Source organism: Oncorhynchus keta, chromosome 34 (genome assembly GCF_023373465.1).
Source record: "Oncorhynchus keta strain PuntledgeMale-10-30-2019 chromosome 34, Oket_V2, whole genome shotgun sequence".
NCBI lineage: Eukaryota > Metazoa > Chordata > Actinopteri > Salmoniformes > Salmonidae > Oncorhynchus > Oncorhynchus keta.
In genome coordinates this window covers 65895461-65918713 of record NC_068454.1, presented here as the reverse complement: position 1 = coordinate 65918713, position 23253 = coordinate 65895461, and the positions used below count along the sequence as shown (strand labels likewise).

The following is a 23253-nucleotide window of genomic DNA, read 5'->3' as shown; positions in this document are numbered from 1 at the left end:
GAAGCTTGGGGTGGCCAAGGAAACTGCCAGTGATCTGGGTTTTGGGGGGGACAAATGGAAAAGGGGAGGAGACTGAAAGTCCCCCTTTCTCTTTTCTTTCTTTGTAACTCTCCTTCAATTTCCCTTTCAGAAGCGTTATTTCCTCCATCTCTCTTTCTGCAATAGCCCATCTTCTCCACACACCCTCTCTCTAGCCCCCTGTCTTTGCAGTACCTTCCTGTAAGGATGGGGGCAGCACTCAGACAGCAGCAGAAATCTGCTGACATCATCGCTGAGTATCAAGTCATCGCCAGGGAGAGAGAGAGAGATGGGAAGGAGAGAGGGAGGGGAGGGGGGAGGCAGTGCAGCTCAGATGGGTAATGAGAGAGAATACTGCAGCTCCCTCTCAAATTCCACACAAACATATGCGCCCACACATACACACACACACACACACACACTGGCAGCATCGCGAGACCCACACACACTCTCACTCAGCATCATCACGGCTCTGCTCTGCTGCACCACAGAGAGAGGCATGCACTCTCTCTCTCTCACTCTCTAACACACACACATATAGACACACGTGTGCTGCAGGAGATCTGAGTGCCAGGTCGCTGAGCATTCACCCTCTCTCTCTCTCTCTCTCGCTCTCTCGCTCTCTCTGCCCCTCCCGATCCTGCGCACTCTCTCTCGGTTCACCTTGGCTACTGGGTGGTGTGGAGTTATTGTTGCGTCAGAACCAGAGAGATCCAGAGACAGCCATGCCGGGGGAGAGCTCTCGAAGATCTGTCCCCAAAGAAACACATCCGGAGCTTGGAGCAGAGCAGACAGGCCTGCCTGAACCAGGTAGGACCAGTAGGACCACCTGGGAGGAGAGGGGGAGAAGGGGGGGGGGTAGAGGGGGAAAAGAGAGAGGGGAAGGAGGACATGGGAGAGTGTAGATGGCACAGGAGAGACAGGGTGGGTGAGGAGCATGTGAGACACTAGGGAGAGGAGGAGATGTTAGAGTTACAGAGAGGCTGGTAGAGGAGGGATAATAGATACCTGCTATACTGCCATGTGGGAAGCAGACAGGCCGACGGATTAGAGAGGTAGAGCTGGGTCATGTCTGTCTGTCTGTCTATCTGTGATCCCCACTCTAGTCCTAGTTCCAGCTCCAGCACCCTATCCTTCACCCCAGACCCCCCATCCACAACACCTACCCTACTTAACCCCACAAACATCCCCTTCCCCCTACCTGACCCCGAGCCCGAGCCCCAGCTCCATATTCCCCTTTCCCCTCACTAACCCCATACCCACATCCCCTTCCCCCACTCTAACCCCAGCCCCATCTCACAGCCCAGTGGTGGTATGTTTTCTCAGAGCAGAGTGGAACGGCTCCTCCCTCTCTCTCTCGTCCATTACTTCCCTTCCCCCAGTCTCAGCATGCAAGGACATGACACAGCATTGCACTCAGCAGCAGCATCCACACAGTAACAGCAGGGCCACATGCTGAAGGAAAAGATTTAGACAGACTGATGTAGGGTAAAGCAGAGCATTTGAAAATGAATTGTTCATGTTAGATAAGACATCGACTACCTGAACTGTGTGTGTACATGTCACTGTATGCTACTTACTGCTAACATAGCTATTGATGAGATGATGTAGTCAATATGGTTATTATGGTATTGTTGTTATGTTGCATCTGGTAGGTTTGTGTCTAGCAGACAATAGATGTATTCTATGTTAGATGCTGTACTTGACAGTAAAGTATAGGAGTTAGAGTATAGGAGTTGCATCACCCAGACTTTACCTGTGTATTATGTTTGTGAGTTCATTGTGTTGAAGTGAAGGGGGATAAGTACACTGGGGGGATAAATGCATGTCTCAGACAGTAGAAGTACAATGTAAGTGTTAGGTTTTATTTGTGGTTTATTTGGCCCACAAATAAAACCACAAAAAATAAATATATCATGTTTATTTTGGGGGGGATTTTCATTGTTGGTCATGAAAGACTGTACCAAATACGAGGAAATCCACTCCAAGTGATTTTAATTTAATAAATCTGTTCCCAGGTATTCCCACACATAATAGAGAGACATTAAGTGATATAATGTATACAAATGTAAGCAAGGTTTGAAATGATTGTTTTAGTCAAACATTATATATGTTTGGGCTTCTTACAGTTAATTTGCAGTCTACAAATTATTAGCAATTATGTTCTGACCCCCCAACTATCCGCTCAAGAAAAATGTGGCCTGCGGCTGAATGTAGTTGATGATCCCTGGGTTAGGGTATTATCTCTCCGACAGTAGAGGTGGTTGGGGTATAAGGTACAGTAGCATAGAGGTTAGAAGTGGCGGGCCAGCAGCCCAAAGGTTTCTGGTTCAAGCCCCAGGCTGGGAGACTCAAAAATGGCAATGGAACTGGATCTCTGATCCTGCCCTTGAGCAAGGCCACCCACAACTTCTCTCCATTCAGGGTTCTGTATAGGTTCAGACTGTACAGTAGAGGGACGAGTGGTATAGGTAGGGCCAGGAGTTTTGAAGCACGGTGCTTTTACCTGCATTGTCCACTAGTGTTGCTGCAGGTAGGAAATCCTAGAAAATGTTTGGTAATTGACACATGCTGTCTCCTCCAATCAATCAATGTCTGATTGTGCTTATCTCTGCAAATCTTAATTGCACCAAACCTAATATTTGGCAGAGAATACTATTTGTAGAAGAGTGATTCTACACCTCAAATTGCTGAAGATGATCCTTTCGAAAGGAATCGAAAGTTGTATCTAAAAATAGGTCAATTTGGGCAGTTAAAGAGAGAGTCAATGAAACCAACCTTGGAAGTATATTGTACGCCTCAGACAGCACGTATCAGCTCTGCTGGTCTGGCGCTAATGATGTGATGTAATCCAGATGGCTATTTGACTTCTAGTCTTTGTATTATTGCACTGCCATTCGTTTTTCGTAAAATACCCATCCTACTAGTTTAGCTTTAATATAAATCATATCCTTACATTGTCTTGTCTGTTCCTGGAGTGTTCTGATGAAGGCCTTTCAATCCGAAACATCACTGTTTTGAAACGAGTGCATCCTGCACTGAAAACACTATGGTTAGATGAGAAGTGAATGCAGCAGAATAGGATGATGGCTGGAGAGAGAGAGAGTGGGAGGGAGGGAGGGAGGTAGAAAGGGGGAGAAGCAGAGAGCTGGAGAGAGGTATTGTGAGGCAGTAGGCTCCTGGGGTTTGTCTCAAGGCCTGGGACTGTCTTGGAGTGAAGGCTGAAATAGAAGCTCTCTCTGGGGCCTGACAGGCCGTGGAAGCAGCCTCTGTGACGCAGTTCCAGCCTGCTGCAGCCTGCACACTCCAAGCATGTGGGTGTAGGCGGAGCCACACGCGCACGCACGCACGCACGCACGCACGCACGCACGCACACACACACACACACACACACACACACACACACACACAAACAAAGAAACCTTAGAACGGCACACGTCTTATTGTGTCATTGCATGCATCTCTGTGACAAATTGTGTGTGTGTGTGCGTGCGTGCACACACTGTGACATGACTCAGATTAACATTCCAGTGATAAACATCCCCACCCTGGGCCTAGGAAAGGATAGAGACAGTGCAGCTAAGTGCTGACGATATTAGCTATTAGCTAGACCACAGGCACAGAGAGAGGAAGGAAGGGAAAGGGAAGGGGGAGACAGGAGAGGAAAGAAGAAATAGAGAGAGGGAAAAAAGGGAGGGAGGGAAAGAGGACAAAGAGAAATGCAGCAGAAGAGGATGGGCTATCAGAGATAAACAAAGAGGGAGGGAGAGAGAGAGTCCACATACTCCATCAGTAAGTGATATCTGGGTTCCTGGTGGAGCTAGTGTGTGTGTGTGTGTGTGTGTGTGTGTGTGTGTGTGTGTGTGTGTGTGTGTGTGTGTGTGTGTGTGTGTGTGTGTGTGTGTGTGTGTGTGTGTGTGTGTGTGTGTGTGTGTGTGTGTGTGTGTGTGTGTGTGTGTGTGTGTGTGTGTGAATGCGTGCATATCCCTATGTCTGTACCAAGGTTATTATAGTTTAGTGCTTTTCTATTAGTTTTTATTTCTATTGGTTTTTCGATTTGTATTTGCAATTCAGTTTAGTTTCAGCTCATTTTCAGACCTGATTTTCTAGTTTTTATTTAGTATTAGTTGTATATTACTTAGTTTAAGTTTTTAGGGAGGTTTTAGGGAGGCTGGAGCCATTTAAAAAATATATATATATTTCACCTTTATTTAACTAGGTAAGCTAGTTGAGAACAAGTTTTCATTTACAACTGCGTCCTGGCCAAGATAAAGCAAAGCAGTTTGACACAAACAACAACACAGGGTTACACATGGAATAAAGAAGCGTACAGTCAATAACACAATAGGAAAAAAAATAACGTCTATATACAGTGTGTGCAAATGGCGTGAGGAAGGCCATAGTAGCGAAGTAATTACAATTTAGCAAATTAATACTGGGGTGATAGATGAGCAGATGGTGATGTGCAAGTAGAAATACTGGTGTGAAAAAGAGCAGAACAGTAAATCAAAACAATCTAGAGATGAGGTAGGTAGATTGGGTGGGCTGTTTACAGATGGGCTGCAGCGATCGATTAGCTGCTCAGATAGCTGATGTTAAAAGTTAGTGAGGGAAATATAAGTCTCCAATTTGAATTATTATATAAATATATTTTTTATAATATATCGCAGATGTGCCCATTGTTCACATGTAAATCTGCTCTATTATTGGCTAGAATGTTCCAGCCTGCTACCACCTCCCCCGACTGCCTTCTGCCTTTTCTGACATCTATTCCCATTGTTAGAGCATTGAGTCCCATCTCTTGTCAGTATATAGATCATCTTTGGTAAATGCGTTAGTTGAAGGGTCAGGTCATAGGTTAGAACTATATTAGGTTTATTATATTAGGTTTAAATTATAAAGTAAATCTCAATGTGACTTAGATTTAAAAGGACTGGTGCCGAGACTGGTGCAAAAAATATGGGAGAAGGAAACGCTCTTGCCCATTCTTACACCTATCCAATTATTTTTTACATTAGTACTATATGCCCTAAGTTTAGAAGATAAACTAAATATGAATTAATATAATTCACAATGGTTTTTATTTTATTTTAGTTAGTTTAGGAGTCAAAGATAGTTTAAGTTTTTCAAACGTATTTGTTAATTATTTTATTTCAGTTACTAAATCGTTTTTTTCATGATTAGTTTTTGTTTTTGTTTACTATAATAACCTTGGCATGTGCACTCACAGTACATGACAGGACTCATTTCTCATTTCATGGAAATCTCATAAGGATTCTTGTGTGTTGTTTTCATTTAAATCCTGCAGAACCGTCACATCAGTAAGGAGCAGCAGAGCTGGTCATAATAGAATGGAAAATACCCCCTTTGTCGATCCCTCTCTCTCTCTCTCTCTCTCTCTGACTGATCCAGACTCCCTCCTCCATTCGCACTCTTGCCCTAGTTCCTCTCCTCCATTCTGTCATTTTCTCTCAAAATGATCCTTCGTTCCTGTTTAAGGTTATGGAGACGATGTCGTAGTCACTGGAGTGGAGTGCGTGTGTGTGTGTCGAGGGAAAGGCGGTGATCTAATAATGGCACCATTTAGCCTATGGCTAATCTGAGTGTCTGATTAGAGAGAGAGAGAGAGAGAGAGGTAGCGCAAGAGAGGGAGAGCAAAAGAGAGAAAGATGAGGAGGAGATAGAGCAAAAGTGCAAAGAGAAAGACGAGAGCTAGCACCAATAGCCTCATTTCAAATAAGAGACGGAGTAGCATAAGCTAGCTACCATGTTGGCCATAGTTTAGCATGGTATTTTCAAGTTGTACATGAAGTAGCTAGTGAAGTTATCGAACTGTGCTAGCTGTAGTACTATCAAGCATCAAGCAACGGACGAGGGCTACAGACACCCTGCATGTAGCGCCCCTGCAGGATCTGGGATGAATATCACACAAGACTAGCTTGTTCTCGATGTTATCCATCAATCAATATGAATTCTTCCTTATTCAATTCCTTTCATTCTCTCTTGTCTTTTCTCTCTCTTTCTCTAATGTCAAAGTAGATTATGTTTTTAGAAATGTTTACAAATGAATAAAAAATGAAAAGCCGAAATGTCTTGAGTCAATAAGTATTCAACCCCTTTGTTATCGCATGCCTAAATATGTTCAGGACAAAACATTTAAAATCAAATCAAATTTGCTTAACAAGTCACATAAGTTGCATGCACTCACTTTGTGATTTTTGAACGACTACCTCATCTCTGTACCCCACACATGCAATTATCTCTAAGGTCCCTCAGTCCAGCAGTGCATTCCAAACACAGATTCAACCTCAAAGACCAGGGAGGTTTTCCAATGCCTCACAAAGAATTGTTAGATGGGTACAGGAAAGATGGGAGGAGGGGTAGAGGAGAGGGTGAAAAACACCTACACGCACAAGCTTACACACACTCGTGCACAGTGCGGGCTCAACTGCCCTTGCAGCAGGTACTACAGCCAGATATGCAGACTTCAGCAAACTCAGGGTGTGTTCCATTCCCTTGGGGGTCAGGGGTCACTACTGTGGAAGGAAAAGTGCCTGAGTAAAGAACTACCCTGGGCAGTGAGCCCTGTAAATGGTAAATGGAGGGAGCACACATTTAGTTAATTCAGAACTCACTACCAGTAAATGGGCTCCATTCACCCAGCCATAGTTGATGGTTGTAAGTGACGACAGTAGGGACCTTATATTTTGATATGTTAATACCACTTGATGTGTACCCTGCCGTGAGAGCGTGGTCTTTTCAGTCACCTGACATTTAGGTGAAATTCTAGACCCGCTAGGTATGGCTGTGTGTGCAACAGTAATGGAGGGAGAACAAGCTTCAAAGAGAGAGCTGAAATGACTGTTTCTATTCAACAAAGTCAAAGAGACTACAGTATCCATTACAGATATTTTGTGTTTTAATTGTATTATTTTTAATACATTCAGGAGGTAAACTGAAATTCTAGTTGCCTTTTCTCCATTATTGTTACTGTTGCCACGTCATGAAGCAGCTAGTGATTCTGACCTCATGGACATAACATTACAGAAACAGTTTCTTATTTTTCGCTCCTCTTTCAGACATGACCAGACATGCCTCCACTGATTCCACCCCTAGTGACAGCGGCTCTAGTCCCTCCCCCAGCACCCCTCAGAAGCTGCTGCCATCATGCACCTCTCCGTTCGGGCCACGGCTGGTTCGGGCCACACCTAGCTCCTCCGCGACCCCGCGACCCCAGCCTGAAGGTTCAGACCGTCGCCACAGTAACACGGTCCGACTTAGCGGGACGTTTGGAGGTCACGGACCCTGTGGACGCCGCAGCGGACCCGTGAAGATGGAGAGAATCAAGGTGTGTATATGTGTGTGTATGTTTACCAATGGTCTACTCTTCTCTTTATGTTTTTCTAATGTTCTCATTATGTTCTCCAGGTTCTGATGGGCTCAGAGGTGGAGAGCGACCATAAGGAGCCAGAGAACATGGACACACGGGTGGTGATGGGCCAGGAGGCCCTGCTCAAGACAAAGAAAACCCTGACAGGGAAGTGCCCATGCGGGCAGAGCAGCCAGGCGATACCCCTGCCTGGAGGCCCAGTCTTGGAGGTCCCTAAGCCTCCCTTAGAGCCCCAGGCCGAGGCTGGAGAAAAAGCCCAACTGGACACAGGGCAGGAGAGAGACAATTCACCTCTGACCCCAAAGTTGGAGCAAGAGCAGGAGAGAAGCCCTGTCCTGCCCATTAGCCCTCTCCTCACCCCCCTCATCCCTGCCTCCCATCCCTCCTCAGAGCCAATCACAGTGGATGTTAGCTTGATGGGCAGCTTAAGCCCTTTGGAGGCAGGGCTGTCTCCCTATGGTGAAATGTCTTTTGTATGTTCCATGTATGCCATGCCCTCCCTGTCCGAGCCAGCCTATCCCCCTGCTATCCTGTCCTTCACTGAGCCGGCCTATGCCGTGGACCCTCTGAGAGTGGGTGTTCCCTCGTCCCTGGATCCTGACCTGTACTACACCGCCCCCTCCACCCCCATCAAGATGGCTGCTCGCCCCTTACACCTCAAACACCGCTCTTACCCCGGCTCACCAGCCTCTCCCCTCTCACCAAACTCGGACAGTGAGGACCTGTGCTCCCCCCTCACTTCCCCCTCTGGCTCCTACGTCACAGCGGAGGGGGGCAGCTGGACCTCTTCCACCTCCCCCTGCACCTCCCCCAATCTTCTCCTGGCAGAGGAGGTGCAGGAGGCACCTGCATGCTTTGTCAGCTCGCTGTCCGAAATCGGAGACGAAGTGGGGGAGGATAGGGGAGCAGTAGGGGAGAGGGCAGAGGAAAAGGGAGGAGGAGCAGCAGAGTGGCGGTTCTGCCTCTATAAGGGTCTAGCAGAGACTGTGATCCTGGAGGAGGAGGAGGTACTGAGAGGGGAGGTAAGGGGGAGAAGGAGCGAGGAAGTGACAGTCTCAAGGGGTAGCTGTCGCCCTCGCTGGGTGACAGAGGACACTTCCCCATTGAGGAGCAGCAGCGGCAGAAGCACCGACTCCCAGGAAGATGGAGGGGAGTCGGAGGGCTCTCTCTGCCCAGCAGAGGATGCTCTGGCTGGGGGACAGCAGTACTTAAGTCCCCTGCTGCAAAGAGGCCTGGAGCTGGAGCTGCAGGCCTGTGTGTCTGAGGAGCTTTACCCTCCCATTACCAACCCAGATGATGATGGAGCAGACTCCCCACGGCTGACCTCCATCTCCTTCCCCTTTGCCCCAGACATGGGGAACCTAAGCCCTCACACCTCCAGCGTCAACCCTGCCTCCTCCAACCTTACCATGGACACCTGCTCTCCAGATGTGTCAGACGGGGATAACTCCAGCCCTTACGGAGAAATGGGTACCTTCCTGCTGTTCCCAGGCTCCTACAGTGATGATGGAGAGATGGAGGAAGAGGAGAGTATGATCCCAGCCTCTCTGCTTAACTTCCCCCTCCACACCAGTCTCCTCTTTCAGGCAGACTCCATGGAGATCACTCTCTTCCCCACAGAGGAGGGGAATGAGGGAGGAGAGGGAAACGACAGGAACGATGTGGATGCGTACGCGGCCGGAGAGGAGGAGGGGGACGTGGAGGATGATGATGAAGATGATGAGGAAGAAGTGGAGGCTAAGGTAGAGATAGAGGAGGCTAAAGTAGAAATAGTTATAGAGGAAGAGGTGGATGAAGAGGAGGGTGAGGATGTTGAGGATGAGGAAGAGGAGGAGGAGGGTGAGGGTAAGGCTGTAAATGACCCAGCTGAAGAGGACAACTCGGCCTCCTTCCTTCATTCACTGTCAGAAACTTCCATCAACGAAGGGCTGGATGAGTCCTTCTGTTTCCATGACGACACTGACGACTCACTAGACTCCGCCTCTTATAATGGCGAAGAGGATGAGCGACTGTACAGCACAGAGAGACATGCTGAACCACCCACAGGACCACCCACAGGATCACCCACAGAACCACACCAAGCCAAACCTCAGCCTGAAACCAGACCAGAGGCCTACAGCACTGAACTGTCCCAGTCCCAGAGCAGACTTAGCCTACTCAATCCCCCAGGTGACAAAGAGCCCCAGCCTGAGGATCGTCCAGGACCTAGACCACCACAACCTGCACTTGCACCTGCCCAACCTGCGGAATCAGCCCACCCGGAGTCCTCCAACAGCAGTAGTGGGAGTGAAATGGAGATCTCCTCAGAGTCCTCTGACCCTCCTGTCCCCGCTCCTTCTCAGGAGAGCCCTTATGTCTCTACCCTTACCCCTAAACTTTCTACAACCCCTTACCCTGCCTTCACTACCCCAAAGACTACTCCTGCTACCGTGTCAACCCCTCAAACCAAGCCTGAATCTCTCTCTAACCCCAACACTAACCGTGCTCCTGCCCCTAATGCTAAATCTGCTACTGTCTGTACCACTAACACTAACCCTGCTACAGCCTCAACCCCACAAAATAATTCTGCTACTTCCTCAACCTTCAAAACTAACCCTGCTACCGTATGTACACCTGAAATTAACCCTGCTACGGTCTCTACCCCTAACACTAACAGTGCTCCTGCCCCTAACGCTAAATCTGCTACGGCCTGTACCACTAGCACTAACCCTGCTACAGCCTCAACCCCCAAAACTAAACCAGGTACATGCTCTACCCCAAACCCCGCTGCTACTCCTAAAACTAACCCTGCTGCTACTCCTAACACTAACCCTGCTGCTACTCCTAACACTAACCCTGCTGCTACTCCTAATACTAACCCTGCTGCTACTCCTAACACTAAGCCTGCTGCTACTCCTAACACTAAGCCTGCTGCTACTCCTAACACTAAGCCTGCTGCTACTCCTAAAACGAACACTGCTGCTACTCCTAACACTAACCCTGCTGCTACAATCGAGGAGACAGCGTCCCACAGCAATCCTGTCATCCTGGCAACCCAGCCATCCCATAACAGCCCTGTGACCCTGGCAACAGGAGCAGGGCAAGCCAAAGCAGTTGCAGAGGAAGTACAGGCTGCTACGGTGAGAGAGGAGGACAAAAGGAGCAGTGCAAAGAGAGAGAAAGACAAACAGAGCGGTGGAGATAGAGAGAAGGACAAACAGAGCAGTGGGGAGAGAAGGAAGGACAAACAGAGCAGTGGGGAGAGAAGGAAGGACAAACAGAGCGGTGGAGATAGAGAGAAGGACAAACAGAGCAGTGGGGAGAGAGGGAAGGACAAACAGAGCAGTGGGGAGAGAAGGAAGGACAAACAGAGCGGTGGAGATAGAGAGAAGGACAAACAGAGCAGTGGGGAAAGAGGGAAGAACAAACAGAGCGGTTGGGAGAGAGAGAATAATGAACAGAGCACAGAGACTTCAGACGAAGACCAAACAGAGCAGACAGACAGGGACTCGTACAAACTACTCATTAAGCCACGCCCCTCTAAGTCAGACACACCCCGGCCTAAACAGAAGACCTCTGAGCCCCATAAGCCGCTCCCACGTGTGTTTGGGGTGGCAGCAGCTTCAGTCCGGTCCAAACCACTTCTGGTGTCAGTGCTGGAACTGGACCAGAAGAACGCGAACAGCAGCGCTGAAGGTGTGGACTCCCCTCAGGTCCTTGAAGGGACCACTGCCACCAACGACCTGAACAAGGGGGTCCCTCTGCTCTCATGCCCGAAAGAGCCTAACCCCAGCAACATCCCTGTCTCCTCCTGCCCTGAGAGCTCACCTGACCTGGCTGACAACCTGTCCTTGACCCCTGACATCTGCCCATGTGACCCCGCCCAGGAGAACCTGAGGGAGAACACCCTGAGCACTGAGGACGGGGGCCCTGGGGCCCTGGGCTCCCCTCACACACCCCTGGCTGTCTCTCCCAAGAGGGAGAACTCAGAGACAGATGCAGGGGGGAGGAGGGGGGATGGGGGCTTGAGGGCTGATAGGAGGGGGTTAGGAGCAGAGTCCGGGTCCTGGGGGGCAGGGGAGGCCCTATCTCTCTCTCTGGGGCAGGGCTGTGGGTTGGAGGCACAGAGCCTATTACTGTATGAGGTGGAGGGACATACAATTGGACAGACAATTGGACAGACACTCTCCGGGCTGCCCAATGTCGGCACAGATGAGGATGAGGTGGGTGATATAATGGGGGACGAAGAAGACAACAACAGCCTGTGTGGTCGGCCAGACAAGATGGCAGATGTCGAGCTTGTGGGAGAGGGAGTGCCAGAGTCCAACCTGTCCAGCTGGAGGTCCATCGAGGAGATATCAGAGGCAGGGGGAGGAGAGGACGGAAGCTCCCAATTCCCAGAGGATGATGTCAGCAACCTGCAGAGTCACCCGGAAAACAAGGAGGAGCAGGAAAACAACAACAATGTCTCAGTGTTCCTATCCTCTGGAATGCCAACCTGTATGACTCTGAATGCCCTGTCAGAGGACGTGAGACACCAGAGCCAGAGTGTGTGTCTGAGGGCATCTCTCTCAAACATACCACTCACAGAGGTGAGATCACAGGCTGCTGCAGCCTCCGATAGGCCATCACCATCAACTGACAGCTCAACACACCAATCAGACATAAGACAACCTTCCTTGTCCATGGAAAGCCCAAGGACTGTCTCAGACCAGAGCCCTGGTTCAGTAGAGGCAGCAATTTCCAGACCCAACAGTAACACAGATATTAACCCAGCAGTCAAACAGGCAGACCCAGCTCTGTCTCTGCTGGGTGGGGCATTTGGATCCTTCAGCCATAAAATCAGACCAAGCAACTCCAAGTCAGGCAGACTGGCCCAAGAAACTTCCCGATCACTGAAGAAAGACACAGTAGAGAATGTCCAAGTCTCCCAAGAAACTTCTCTCTCAGTGGGCAAAGACACAGTAGAGAAGGTCCAAATTCCCCAAGAAATTTCCCCATCAGTGAGCAAAGACACAGTAGAGAAGGTCCAAATTTCCCAAGAAATTTCCCCATCAGTGAGCAAAGACACAGTAGAGAAGGTTCAAGTCTCCCAAGAATCTTCCATATCAGTGGGCAAAGACACAGTAAAGAAGGTCCAAGTTTCCCAAAATGTTTTCCAATCAGTGGGCAAAGACACAGTAGAGAAGGTCCAAGTTTTTCACGAAACGTCCCCATCAATGAGCAAAGACATAGTAGAGAATGTCCAAGTCTTCCAAGAAACTTCCCTATCAGTGGGCAAAGACACAGTAGAGAAAGTCCAAGTTTCAAAAGAAACTTCCCCATCAGTGGGCAAAGACACAGTAGAGAAGGTTCAAGTTTCCCAAGAGACTTCCCCGTCAGTGGGCAAAGACACAGTTGAGAAGGTCCAAGTTTCCCAAAAAACATCCCCATCAGTGGGCAAAGACACGGTAGACAAGGTCCAAGTTTCCCAAAAAACATCCCCATCAGTGGGCAAAGACACAGTAGAGAAGGTCCATGTTTCCCAAGAAACTTTCCCATCAGTGAGAAAAGACACATTAGAGAAGGTCCAAGTCTCCAAAGAAACTTCCCTGTCAGTTGGCAAAGACACAGTAGAGAAAGTCCAAGTTTCCCAAGAAACTTCCCCATCAATGGGCAAATACACAGTAGAGAAGGTCCAGGTTTCGCAAGAAACTTCTGCATCAGTGAGAAAAGACACAGTAGAGAAAGTCCAAGTTTCCCAAGAAACTTCCCCATCAGTGAGCAAAGACACATTAGAGAAGGTCCAAGTTTTCCAAAAATCTTCCCTATCAGTGGGTAAAGACACGATAGCAAGTGTGAAAAAACTCTGTTCCCAGCCTCAGCCAGAGGAGACAAAGCCACAGACGGTGAGCCAAAAAGAAGGTGGTGGCGGTCAGAAGACTGACAGGCACATTGACCAACCAAAGACGAGTGGGGCCTTAGAAGAACAGGAGAGCAGTGTTTGTATCTCCGGGGAAAGAGAGGTGGAGGAGATTGCAGAGGAGAGATTCTCTCCAACAGAGAGTGTTCCAGAACCTGCACAGCGTCAGACACCCGAGGGAGAGCTGAGCACAGAGAATGCCATCACTCCTCCTCAGCCAGGGAGGAGAGGGAAGCAGAGCAGAAACAGACCCAGTCAGCCACGCAGACAATCTCCGTCAGGCTCTGGGTCTGCTGATCACCCACAGGAACCAGCTCTCACTGCCAAGACCCTAGAAGACACCTCCCCACCAGGGAAACAAAAGAATAAGAATATGAGGGGACAAAAATCTGCTGCAGATACCAGACAGAGGACACCTGTGAAGGGCAAACCTGAGGCAGAGTCCGAGAGGAGAGGGGAAAACAGAAACATCTCCAGATACCCGACTCCCCCTAGTCCTACCAACCTCTGCCCTATCTCTCCTGCTCTCCTACTCAACCAGGAAGTGAACATGGAAGTGCACCAGGAAATGCTTGACAACAGGCCGCTGCCTGGTTGCCAGACAGAAAGCAGGAAGGACATCAATGATAACAATGTGGGGAGTGGCCATATATCTTCTTCTCCTCCACCTCTTCCCTCCTCCTCTCCTCCCCCTCTCTCCCCCTCCTCCTCTCCTCCTCCCAGTACCTTCACAGTGCAGCCAGATGAGGACCTCCCCACCCCCATACAGGAGTCCCAGCCTCTCCTCACCACAGTCCAGCCTGTCACCCCACTCCTAGACACCCAGCCTCAATCAACCAATCTTCAGGCAGCCTCCGCAACCCTTTCTACTACCCCTATCGCCCTTCCTAAGCATCCCCCTATACCCACTGAAAGTGTCCGTATGTCCCCTACCCCCTACTCATTCTCATCTCCACCCACGTCAGCCCTGCCCTCGACCCCCAGCCTTACCCAGCCCACCCAGGAGTCTTTGCCACGGCTGGAGGCTCCAACCACAGTGCCTGTCCTAGACATCCGCTGCCAGGCCCAGCCGCAACCAAACCTCCTCACCAAGCCCAACAGACAGATCAAGCCAGTTCAGTCACAAAGCCCACAGGACAGAGGTGAGTTGCACTCAGGAGAGATAGGGGTGTGAGGTGATTTGATTTTATATTTTTGGTAATCAAGTATCAGTGAATCATGAATCAGTCCAACCTGTGTGAACTTGGATTTTGTTGCAGATGGGATGGACACAGACAGTGATGATGATGACACTGCTGTTCCTCTACGACGTCACATGACTCAGCCCAGGGGGATTGTGGGAAACCCTTCTCATAAAGAGTCTGGCTCCTCCAATCAGCGAGAGATACTGCTTCACTCCTCCCGCCAACCAACTGAGAGACAGATAGACTGTCCAATCAGCCACAAGGATTCACAGGAGCTGGAACTGTCCTTCAAATACAACTGTACGTACTCTGAAAACCCATATCTCTCTCTATGTCTGTCTGTTTCTCTCTGTCTCCTTGAGAAACTGATTCTGAGAAGTGACTCCACCTATGACCTTCCTCACACACACAGATGGCTCTGAATATGTCTTGTGGTCTTGCTATGGTCCTGATGAAGGACATACTTCAGATTCTAGGAAGGCTTCTCAATAATACCCCGTCGACCACAGAACACTGCTGCAGCTACTGAATAATGGAGGAGAAATACTCAGAGAGAGGATCATTTTATCCAGGAGGAATATTGTTATTGCACATCTTTCAATAGAGGTTATTTTAGGGCAACTGTCAGTCAACCTGAAACCACTGGTTCAATCTAGCTAGAACTGACCTCCCTGTAGATGATACGTACATAGAATCATGTACGGGGATTTATGTGTACTGTATGTGTGGTAGCACTGCAGCATAATGAACAATGCTACATGCATTGAAACACAGTAGTACAGGATGTGATTATATGTCATAACCTGCATGTTCCATAGCATAGAGATGAAATGCCATTACTATTTAATGAGGTGAAGTGATGAGGTGATTAGGTTAGCCGTAGAGCTTTATGATGGACTGTCCCATTACCAGTGCTAACGAGCTACACCATATCCTCATCATCTATATCTCAGTCATTAGTTACCATAGCAATGAGGATGTGATGCAGTACTCTGAGAGTAACAGTGTGTGTGTTCCACAGTGGGCTCCTGCAATGAGTCGGAGAGTGAGGGATCAGTGCCAGAGTTGGAAGAACCAGAGGGGGTGCCACTGAGATCCTCAGAACCCCAGGTGAATCTACCGTGTGTGGGCAGAGAACACTCTAGAAGTCCCCTTACCTCCAAGGGTGGAAACCTTGCTTTCACTGTGTGTTATGTAATAACATATTGATGTCATTACCTTTAGGTAGAGTGGTAAGAAGGATGCGTGTTGTGGGGCCTGTATTTTCTGAATGGGTCGCCGCTTCAGAGATCTTTTCCATATTATCAGTCTGGATATGGGTAAACTACTGTAGAATGTTCTCAGGTTTTGAATTGATTTTGTTGTTCTCCTTCTCTCTCTCAGCCCATCTCTCCTGCTGATGAGGGGATTAACAGACCTAAGCAGAGCCGCAGTGAGAAGAAGGCCCGCAAGGCGAGATGTGAACACAGCTGCTCCATGCGGCAGTCTCAGCTAATCAAACACAGAGCAAATGTGTGTGTATTCTGTGTGTTTGGCCGCGTCATGGTGTAACACGTGTGTGTGTGTTTAGGCCATGGGTAAGCTGGGCTTGCGGCCCGTCCACGGTGTGACCAGGATCACTATAAGGAAGTCGAAGAGCATCTTGTTTGTCATCAGCAGACCTGACGTCTTCAAGAGCCCCGCGTCAGACATCTACATCGTGTTTGGAGAGGCCAAGGTGACCTCCTAACCTTCTTTCCCTCTCTCTCGCTCTCTCTAACCCCTCTCTCTTTATCCCCCTCTCTTTTCTCTCATCTACATTGTGTTCAGAGGCCAAGGTGACCTCTCTCTTCCTATTTCCTCCCTAGATAGAGGACCTGTCTCAACAGGTGCACAAGGCAGCGGCAGAGAAGTTTAAGGTCCCGGTGGAGGCCTCCCCCCTGGCGCCACCTGCACCACCCAGCCTCACCATCAAGGAGGAGAGCGAGGAGGAGGAGGTATGGAAATGCATGCTCACTCATTATGTCAAGGAAAAACACCAATCTTTACGCTATTCTTACTCTTTCATGTACAGTAGTTCTTTTAGATCTTAATATGAAACAATTGTCTAGTGTAGTTATATTTCAGTCATTTCTACTGCAGTGGTGGATAAAGTACCCAACTGTCATGAGAAAAATAAAGATACCTTAATAGAAAATGACTCAAGTTAAAGTGAGTCACACAGGAAAATCCTGTATTTGGTTTGAAATATACTAAACTAAATGTAATTGCTCAAATATACTTAAGTATAAATCCTTTCAAATGAGTTATATTAGGCATACCACACGGCATGCTTGCCAGGGGCACCCTTCCAACACTCAGACATCATTTACAAACTAAGCATGTGTTTAGTGAGTCCCCCAGATCAGAGGCAGTAGGGATGACCGGGATGTTATCTTGATAAGTATGTGAATTAGACCATTTCTGTCCTGCTAAGCATTCAAAATTTAACGAGTATTTTTGTGTCTCAAGGAAAATGTATGGAGTAAAAAGTACATCATTTTCTTTAGGAATGTGAAGTAAAAGTTGTCAAAAATATAAATAGTTCAAGTCACATACAGATAAAAAACAACTTTAGTATTTTCAAGTATTGTTACTTAAGTACTTTACTGTAGTTAGCCTGATGGCTATTTAAAAAAAATGTTACTAGGCAAGTCAGTTAAAATAAGAAATTCTTATTTTCAATGACGGCCGAAGAACAGCGGGTTAACTCCCTTGTTCAGGGGCAGAACAACAGATTTGTACCTTGTCAGCTTGGGGATTCGATCTTACAACCTTCCGGTTACTAGTCCAAAGCTCTAACCACTAGGCTACTTGCCACCCCAATGCTACAGTTATGAACTGGAGCATTTTTTTTTTTTCATGTTCAGAAGTGTTCCAGAGTGCAACTGACTTTGACCTCTGTCTGTCAGGTGGACGAGGGAGGTTTGGAGCAGAGGGATATAGAGCTGGTGATGGCCCAGGCTAACGTGTCCCGTTCTAAAGCTGTCCACGCCCTCAGACACAACACCAACGATATCGTTAACGCCATCATGGTGAGGGATTTATGAAGGAAGGAATCTGTTGTAACACACTGTCCACGTTGGGCCTACTTTTGCTGTTATGACCTACTGATTGCAACAGTCCTTTTTCCAACAGATCTTGAAAAAAAACGCTTAACAATATGTTCTTCACACATCCAACCAAGTAATTCTCCCCCTCTTTCTTTTCTCCCACAGGAGCTGACCATGTGAGAGGACCCCCCCAAAGCATAAATGCCAGTGTCACATCTGTATCGCTGCTATGTTGCATTCTCCTTACCTGCTAATAAACAGTCTGTTATAACCACACTAGTGGGCGATACTGTTAACCACCCTTATACTGCACGTCATGCATGTATAGTAAAAATGGGGCATTTTACAGACAGTCACTTTTATTACATTAAAACATCAAACAGAATACAAAACATAGTCAAACAAGTGTTCAGTTCAGAAAACAGGTCAGTTTAAATCATGCTCACAATGAATAAAACACATACAGTACCATTGAAAAGTTTGGACACACCTACACATTCCAGTGTTTTTCTTTGTTTCTACATTGTAGAATAATAGTGAAGACATCAAAACTATGAAAATACATATGGAATCATGTAGTAACCAAAATGTGTTACACAAATCAAAATATATTTTACATTTGAGATCATCTTTGCCTTGATGACAGCTTTGCACACTCTTGGCATTCTCTCAAACAGCTTCATGAGGTAGTCACCTGGAATGAATTTCAATTAACAGGTGTGCCTTAAAAGTTAATTTGTGGAATTTCTTTCCTCCTTAATGCGTTTGAGCCAATCAGTTGTATTATGACAAGGTAGAGGTGGTATACAGAAGATAGCCCTATTTGGTAAAAGACCAAGTCCATATTATGGCAAGAACAGCTCAAATAAGCAGAGAGAGAGAAACAGTCCATCATTACTTTAAGACATGAAGGTCAGTCAATCAGAAATATTTCAAGAACTTTGAAAGTTTCTTCAAGTGCAGTCGCAAAATCCATCAAGGGCTTTGATGAAACTGGCTCTCATGAGGACTGCCACAGGAAAGGAAGACCCAGAGTTACCTCTGCTGCAGAGGACAAGTTCATTAGAGTTATCAGCCTCAGATATCACAGCCCAAATAAATGCTTCACAGAGCTCAAGACGCATCTCAACATCAACTGTTCAGAGGAGACTGCATGAATCAGGCCTTCATGGTCAAATTTCTGCAATGAAACCACTACTAAAAAGGGCACCAATAAGAACAGACTTTCTTGGGCCAAGAAACATGAGCAATGGACATGAGACTGTTGGAAATCTGTCCTTTGGTCTGATGAATCTAAATTTGAGATTTTTGGTTCCAACCGCCATGTCTTTGTGAGACACAAAATAGGTGTAAGGATGATCTCTGCATGTGTAGTTCCCACCGTGAAGCTTGGAGGAGGTGTGATGGTGCTTTGCTGGTGACACTGTCGGTGATTTATTTAGAATGCAAAGCACACTTAACCAGCATGGCTACCGCAGCATTCTGCAGCGAAACACCTTCCGGTCTGGTTTGCGCTTAGTGAGACTCAATTTTTTCCCCACAGGACAATGACTCAACACACCTTGAGGCTGTGTAAGGGCTATTTGAGCAAGAAGGAGAGTGATGAGTGCTGCATCAGATGACCTGGCCTCCACAATCACCCAACCTCAACCCAATTGAGATGGTTTGGGATGAGTTGAACCGCAGAGTGAAGGAAAAGCAGCCAACAAGTGCTCAGCATATGTGAGAACTCCTTCAAGACAGTTGGAAAAGTATTCCAGGTGAAGCTGGTTGAGAGAATGCCAAGAGTGCAAAGGCATCAAGGCAAAGGGTGGCTACTTTGAAGAATCTAAAATATAATAGAGTTGTTTAATTGAATTATCATTTTTTTGGTTACTACGTGATTCCATATGTGTCATTTCATAGTTGGGATGTCTTCACTATTATTCTACAATGTAGAAAATAGTAAAATAAGGAAAAACCCTTGAATGAGTAGGTGTGTCCAAACCTTTGACTGGTACCAGTATTTTGTAAACCAGAAATTATTTTACTATGTGTAAAATCCCTACCCCCACTAACGATGGAATGAGTAGGTCGAAACCCAGTTGGGTGGCTGGTACACCTCCGGAAGGCACAGCTGGCATGGTTTGGTCAATGGTGTGCCTATATTTTTGTTCATGCATTTGTTAAGTCACAGTCACAGTGACATACATACATACATACATACATACATACATACATACATACATACATACATACATACATACATACATACATGGTCACAAGTCAAAGTGCAAATGTCTTTTGGATGGGTCAGTATGTTCCTTAGTCCTTGGGCGGCAGGACGTTGTTGTCAAAGTGTCCCTGGTTGGTGATGTTCCCTGCTGGAAAGTACCTGGCTACCACGAATGACGAGCCATCTGGCGCACTGGCCTTCCCCACACCCAGCTTCTTACTGCCCTTCCACACCATTGCTGTGAAATGACCTGGTTAGAGAGAGAGAGACAAGCTAAACACCTTCACTGAAGGAAGCCCTCTGCAGCACTGCTCCTCTAAATATTTACAGCTACAGATCCCCATATTCATCTCCTCCCCCCTCTATCATCCCCTCCATATACACTCTTTCCCCTCTATTGCACACTCCCATCTCTCCCCCTCTGTCTTTCCTCCTTTATCTGTCAGCAGCACATTAGTTGATAGGAGTGATCCTGACGCTGCAAGGTCGGTCACACTGAGCAAGAGGCTTCGGGAAGAGAACAAGAAGGACAGAAAAGACTGGGAATGCTATAAAGAACTGTGATTTTCCACAGGAAGCAGTGTTCCATGCATGTTTGTGAGCAGAGTCACAGAACTACACAGTCACAGAATGAGAATGTCACATTTATAGAACAAAGACCACACAGTCCAACACTGCCTGGGTGAACACAACACTGTGGCATGCAGCACTACACAAGTCAGTGTGTCAGTGTGTGTGTGTGTGTCGGTGTGCATGCGTGCGTCTCACCTGTGCCAGAGGAGAAGCCGGGGCGGTTGAAGTTGTATTGTTTGACCTCGTCATACCAGCGGTCAGCCACATCCTTCCCTATACACAGAGAGGACAAAGGTTACAGGTTATCACATAACATTATACTTGTTTGTTGCCTTTGTCACCATTGTTTAACAGAAACTCGGGCCAAAACCCCCAGAGTTCCAGCAGAGATGACAGCGGCAAGGAAATATTATCCAAGATGGCAGCTGTCCAAGGCAACAGTGCTAACCGTATAAAAGCTGCCAAAGCTTTAGGTGGGTCAGAAGAACACGGAGAGGTTTGAGATCCCGAGTTTCAGAGGAACAGTCCAGAGAGAGATGAACTGAGCTTGACCCAGTGATAGTATGTATCCATGGGAGACTGTTTATGAATCACAGCAGACTGTCAGGTCAGTGCACAGACATAGTTGTGCTCGGAGTCATGGTCTTGTTGCTGAAACACTCCGAACACAGAGCAGGGAAATGGACCCCAGCTGTTCCTGCAGTTCCTGCCTGGGCTGCCACTGGACAGGATAGTCTATAGTTTAGACCTAACTAAACCCTACAGAGACTCTGGATTGCTCTATTTAATGTTACTATCTGTACCGTACACAGTGAATAATGTATCTGTCCTCATTTACCTAACTAAACATATGCAGGCTATGTCAATGTTTGGTCATAGCATTAGGAGTCATTAGGTTAGAGTGTGTGTACCTGGCTGGTCATAGGAGGCCCAGGCCAGGTTCTCGCCACAGCTCCCCTTACTGGACTCAACACTGTGCTTCAGGATCCGTGTGCTGGCCAGAGACTCAGCATACCTACAGGGTGGAGATAGTTGTGGTAATAGTTAGATAAAGACAGCTAAAATATGGGTGGGGTTAGGTGAAGTGGAAGGAAGTAAGGGTGTCGTTGGCCATGTCTCTGATAAAGGTGGTAGGTGGAGGAGAAGGCTAAGTGTGTGTGTGTGTGTGTGTGTGTGTGTGTGTGTGTGGGTTGGGGGGGCCCCCGATGTCTGGGTGACCCACCTAGTGGCATCGCTACTCAGCTTGCTGCTCAGCTTCAGAGGGGGTGTCTGGTGCTTCCTACGATACTCATTATGACTCCGCAACACCTCCTCTGAAAACTGCTTAGAAGCTGAGAGAGTGAGAGAGAGAGAGAGAAACACAAAACAAGATGCCATGAAAAAACTGAAGGTAAATGTCTGCTAAATGTTTCCCTTGTTTTCACTGTAATATACAATCAAACTTTAAATCATTAATACAACTCAATAAAACGATAGGCTGCAGATAATCAGACAGTAACTTAGGCAGTAGTACATCTCCAGTAAGCCCCATACATATGGCTGTTCCCCAGGCTTGAGTCTATAATACTAGACAGACAGTACCAGGGTATGTATGAATGGGGGACACATCCACTCTCTCCCCAGCCTGGTGCCAATCACAGCCATACTCACACATCTCCATTCTCTCTGGCATTCACACAATGAGGCGATTCTCACTCTCTCTCACACACACACACACACACACACACACACACACACACACACAGGAATGCAGTCTGTTACAGCCTTGTGAATAATCAGTGGTTGCAGTCCTTGGGGCTGGATCCTTGACCCAGACTTAGCTTATTCCTAAACTAAATACCACTTTCAAATGGAGGATAATGTGGTTCTGGAAACTGGCACCTAAAATGTTCTGTCAATCAATCTCACACACACACACACACACCTTGCAAATAGGGAATTCCCCTGCTGGCACAGCTATTCCTGATATTCTCAATAGTGGTTTCATCCTTACCACAGAAGGGAAGAAACTGACATAGCGCATAGGCGTTACAAGACTAAGTCAATTATAGATGTACAGCTTTTTAAAATCCACCCCTTTGTCCCTGTTGTATGATAACAGCCCATTGCCACAAATTGAGACCGAATCCTCTTTTGTAATCTCTCTCACACACACACACACACACACACACACACACACACACACACTTTGATAAACGTTCTCCACTTTCACAGTCATATTCCAGTACATTTAAATCTCATGTAGTCTTACCTGATTTGCCCATGACACAGAAACTCTCTCTTGTTCCCTTTGGCTCAGTCTGCTCTCTGATGGTCTGAAACAGCTGCTATAACTTTGTTTCTGTCCCTCTCTCCCCCTCCCTTTCTGTATTCCTATTTTTCTCTGTAGCCTTCGTTCCTCTCGCTCACACTTCTCCCTCTAGTAAACTAGTCTTTCTCAAAACTTCTGCTTCTGTCCTCTCTCACTCTTAAACACCCTGCCTTTTCTTTGGCCACACACACATTATCCTCCCTCTCCCCTTATCCCTCTGTAACACACAGGCTCCCTCCCTCTGTGTAACTGAAAGGGGAGACCCAGCATGGCTGTTCTGATGACATCATCTCTATGAGACACATGCCCTTTTATGGCCTGAGATTCCTGCTTTCTGCTTGAAATGTGAGCTGGACATTATACCCTAACTAAATTAAGAGCAGTTTAACTGTTTAGAAGCACTTTTACACAGTTTTACTAGGGTGAGCCTATGTGGCATTGATATTAGTCAGAAAAATGTATTCTAGTGTCCAAATTGACTACAAAGTGTAAATAGTAGGATCATTCTGGTCATAAAGTCAGTCTCGTCCAAAACTGAGATTTTCAAGAACATTTAATTTAGAAAAAAGGAAGGGTACCATAACATTTTTCCTTGGGTTGGGTTTATTTC

General features: G+C 47.2%; 2 protein-coding genes across 2 annotated transcripts; one reads left to right on the top strand and one right to left on the bottom strand.

Moving 5' to 3' along the window:
- Positions 1–288: 288 nt before the first annotated feature.
- On the top strand, positions 289–17820 carry LOC118367711 (mucin-17-like). The gene is made up of 10 exons (XM_035751322.2): positions 289–828; positions 7098–7366; positions 7447–14431; positions 14549–14773; positions 15495–15583; positions 15857–15925; positions 16044–16190; positions 16321–16449; positions 17404–17526; positions 17710–17820. The coding sequence occupies exons 1-10, from the start codon at positions 744–746 to the stop codon at positions 17722–17724; spliced, it is 8136 nt and encodes a 2711-aa protein (XP_035607215.2). The 5' UTR covers positions 289–743; the 3' UTR covers positions 17725–17820.
- Positions 17821–17885: 65 nt separating this feature from the next.
- On the bottom strand, positions 17886–22950 carry LOC118367710 (Golgi-associated plant pathogenesis-related protein 1-like). The gene is made up of 5 exons (XM_035751321.2): positions 22584–22950; positions 21555–21663; positions 21244–21347; positions 20528–20605; positions 17886–20009 (listed from the first exon to the last, which is right to left on the bottom strand). Exons 1-5 carry the CDS (start codon positions 22594–22596, stop codon positions 19849–19851), a joined length of 465 nt encoding a protein of 154 aa, XP_035607214.1. The 5' UTR covers positions 22597–22950; the 3' UTR covers positions 17886–19848.
- Positions 22951–23253: the final 303 nt, after the last annotated feature.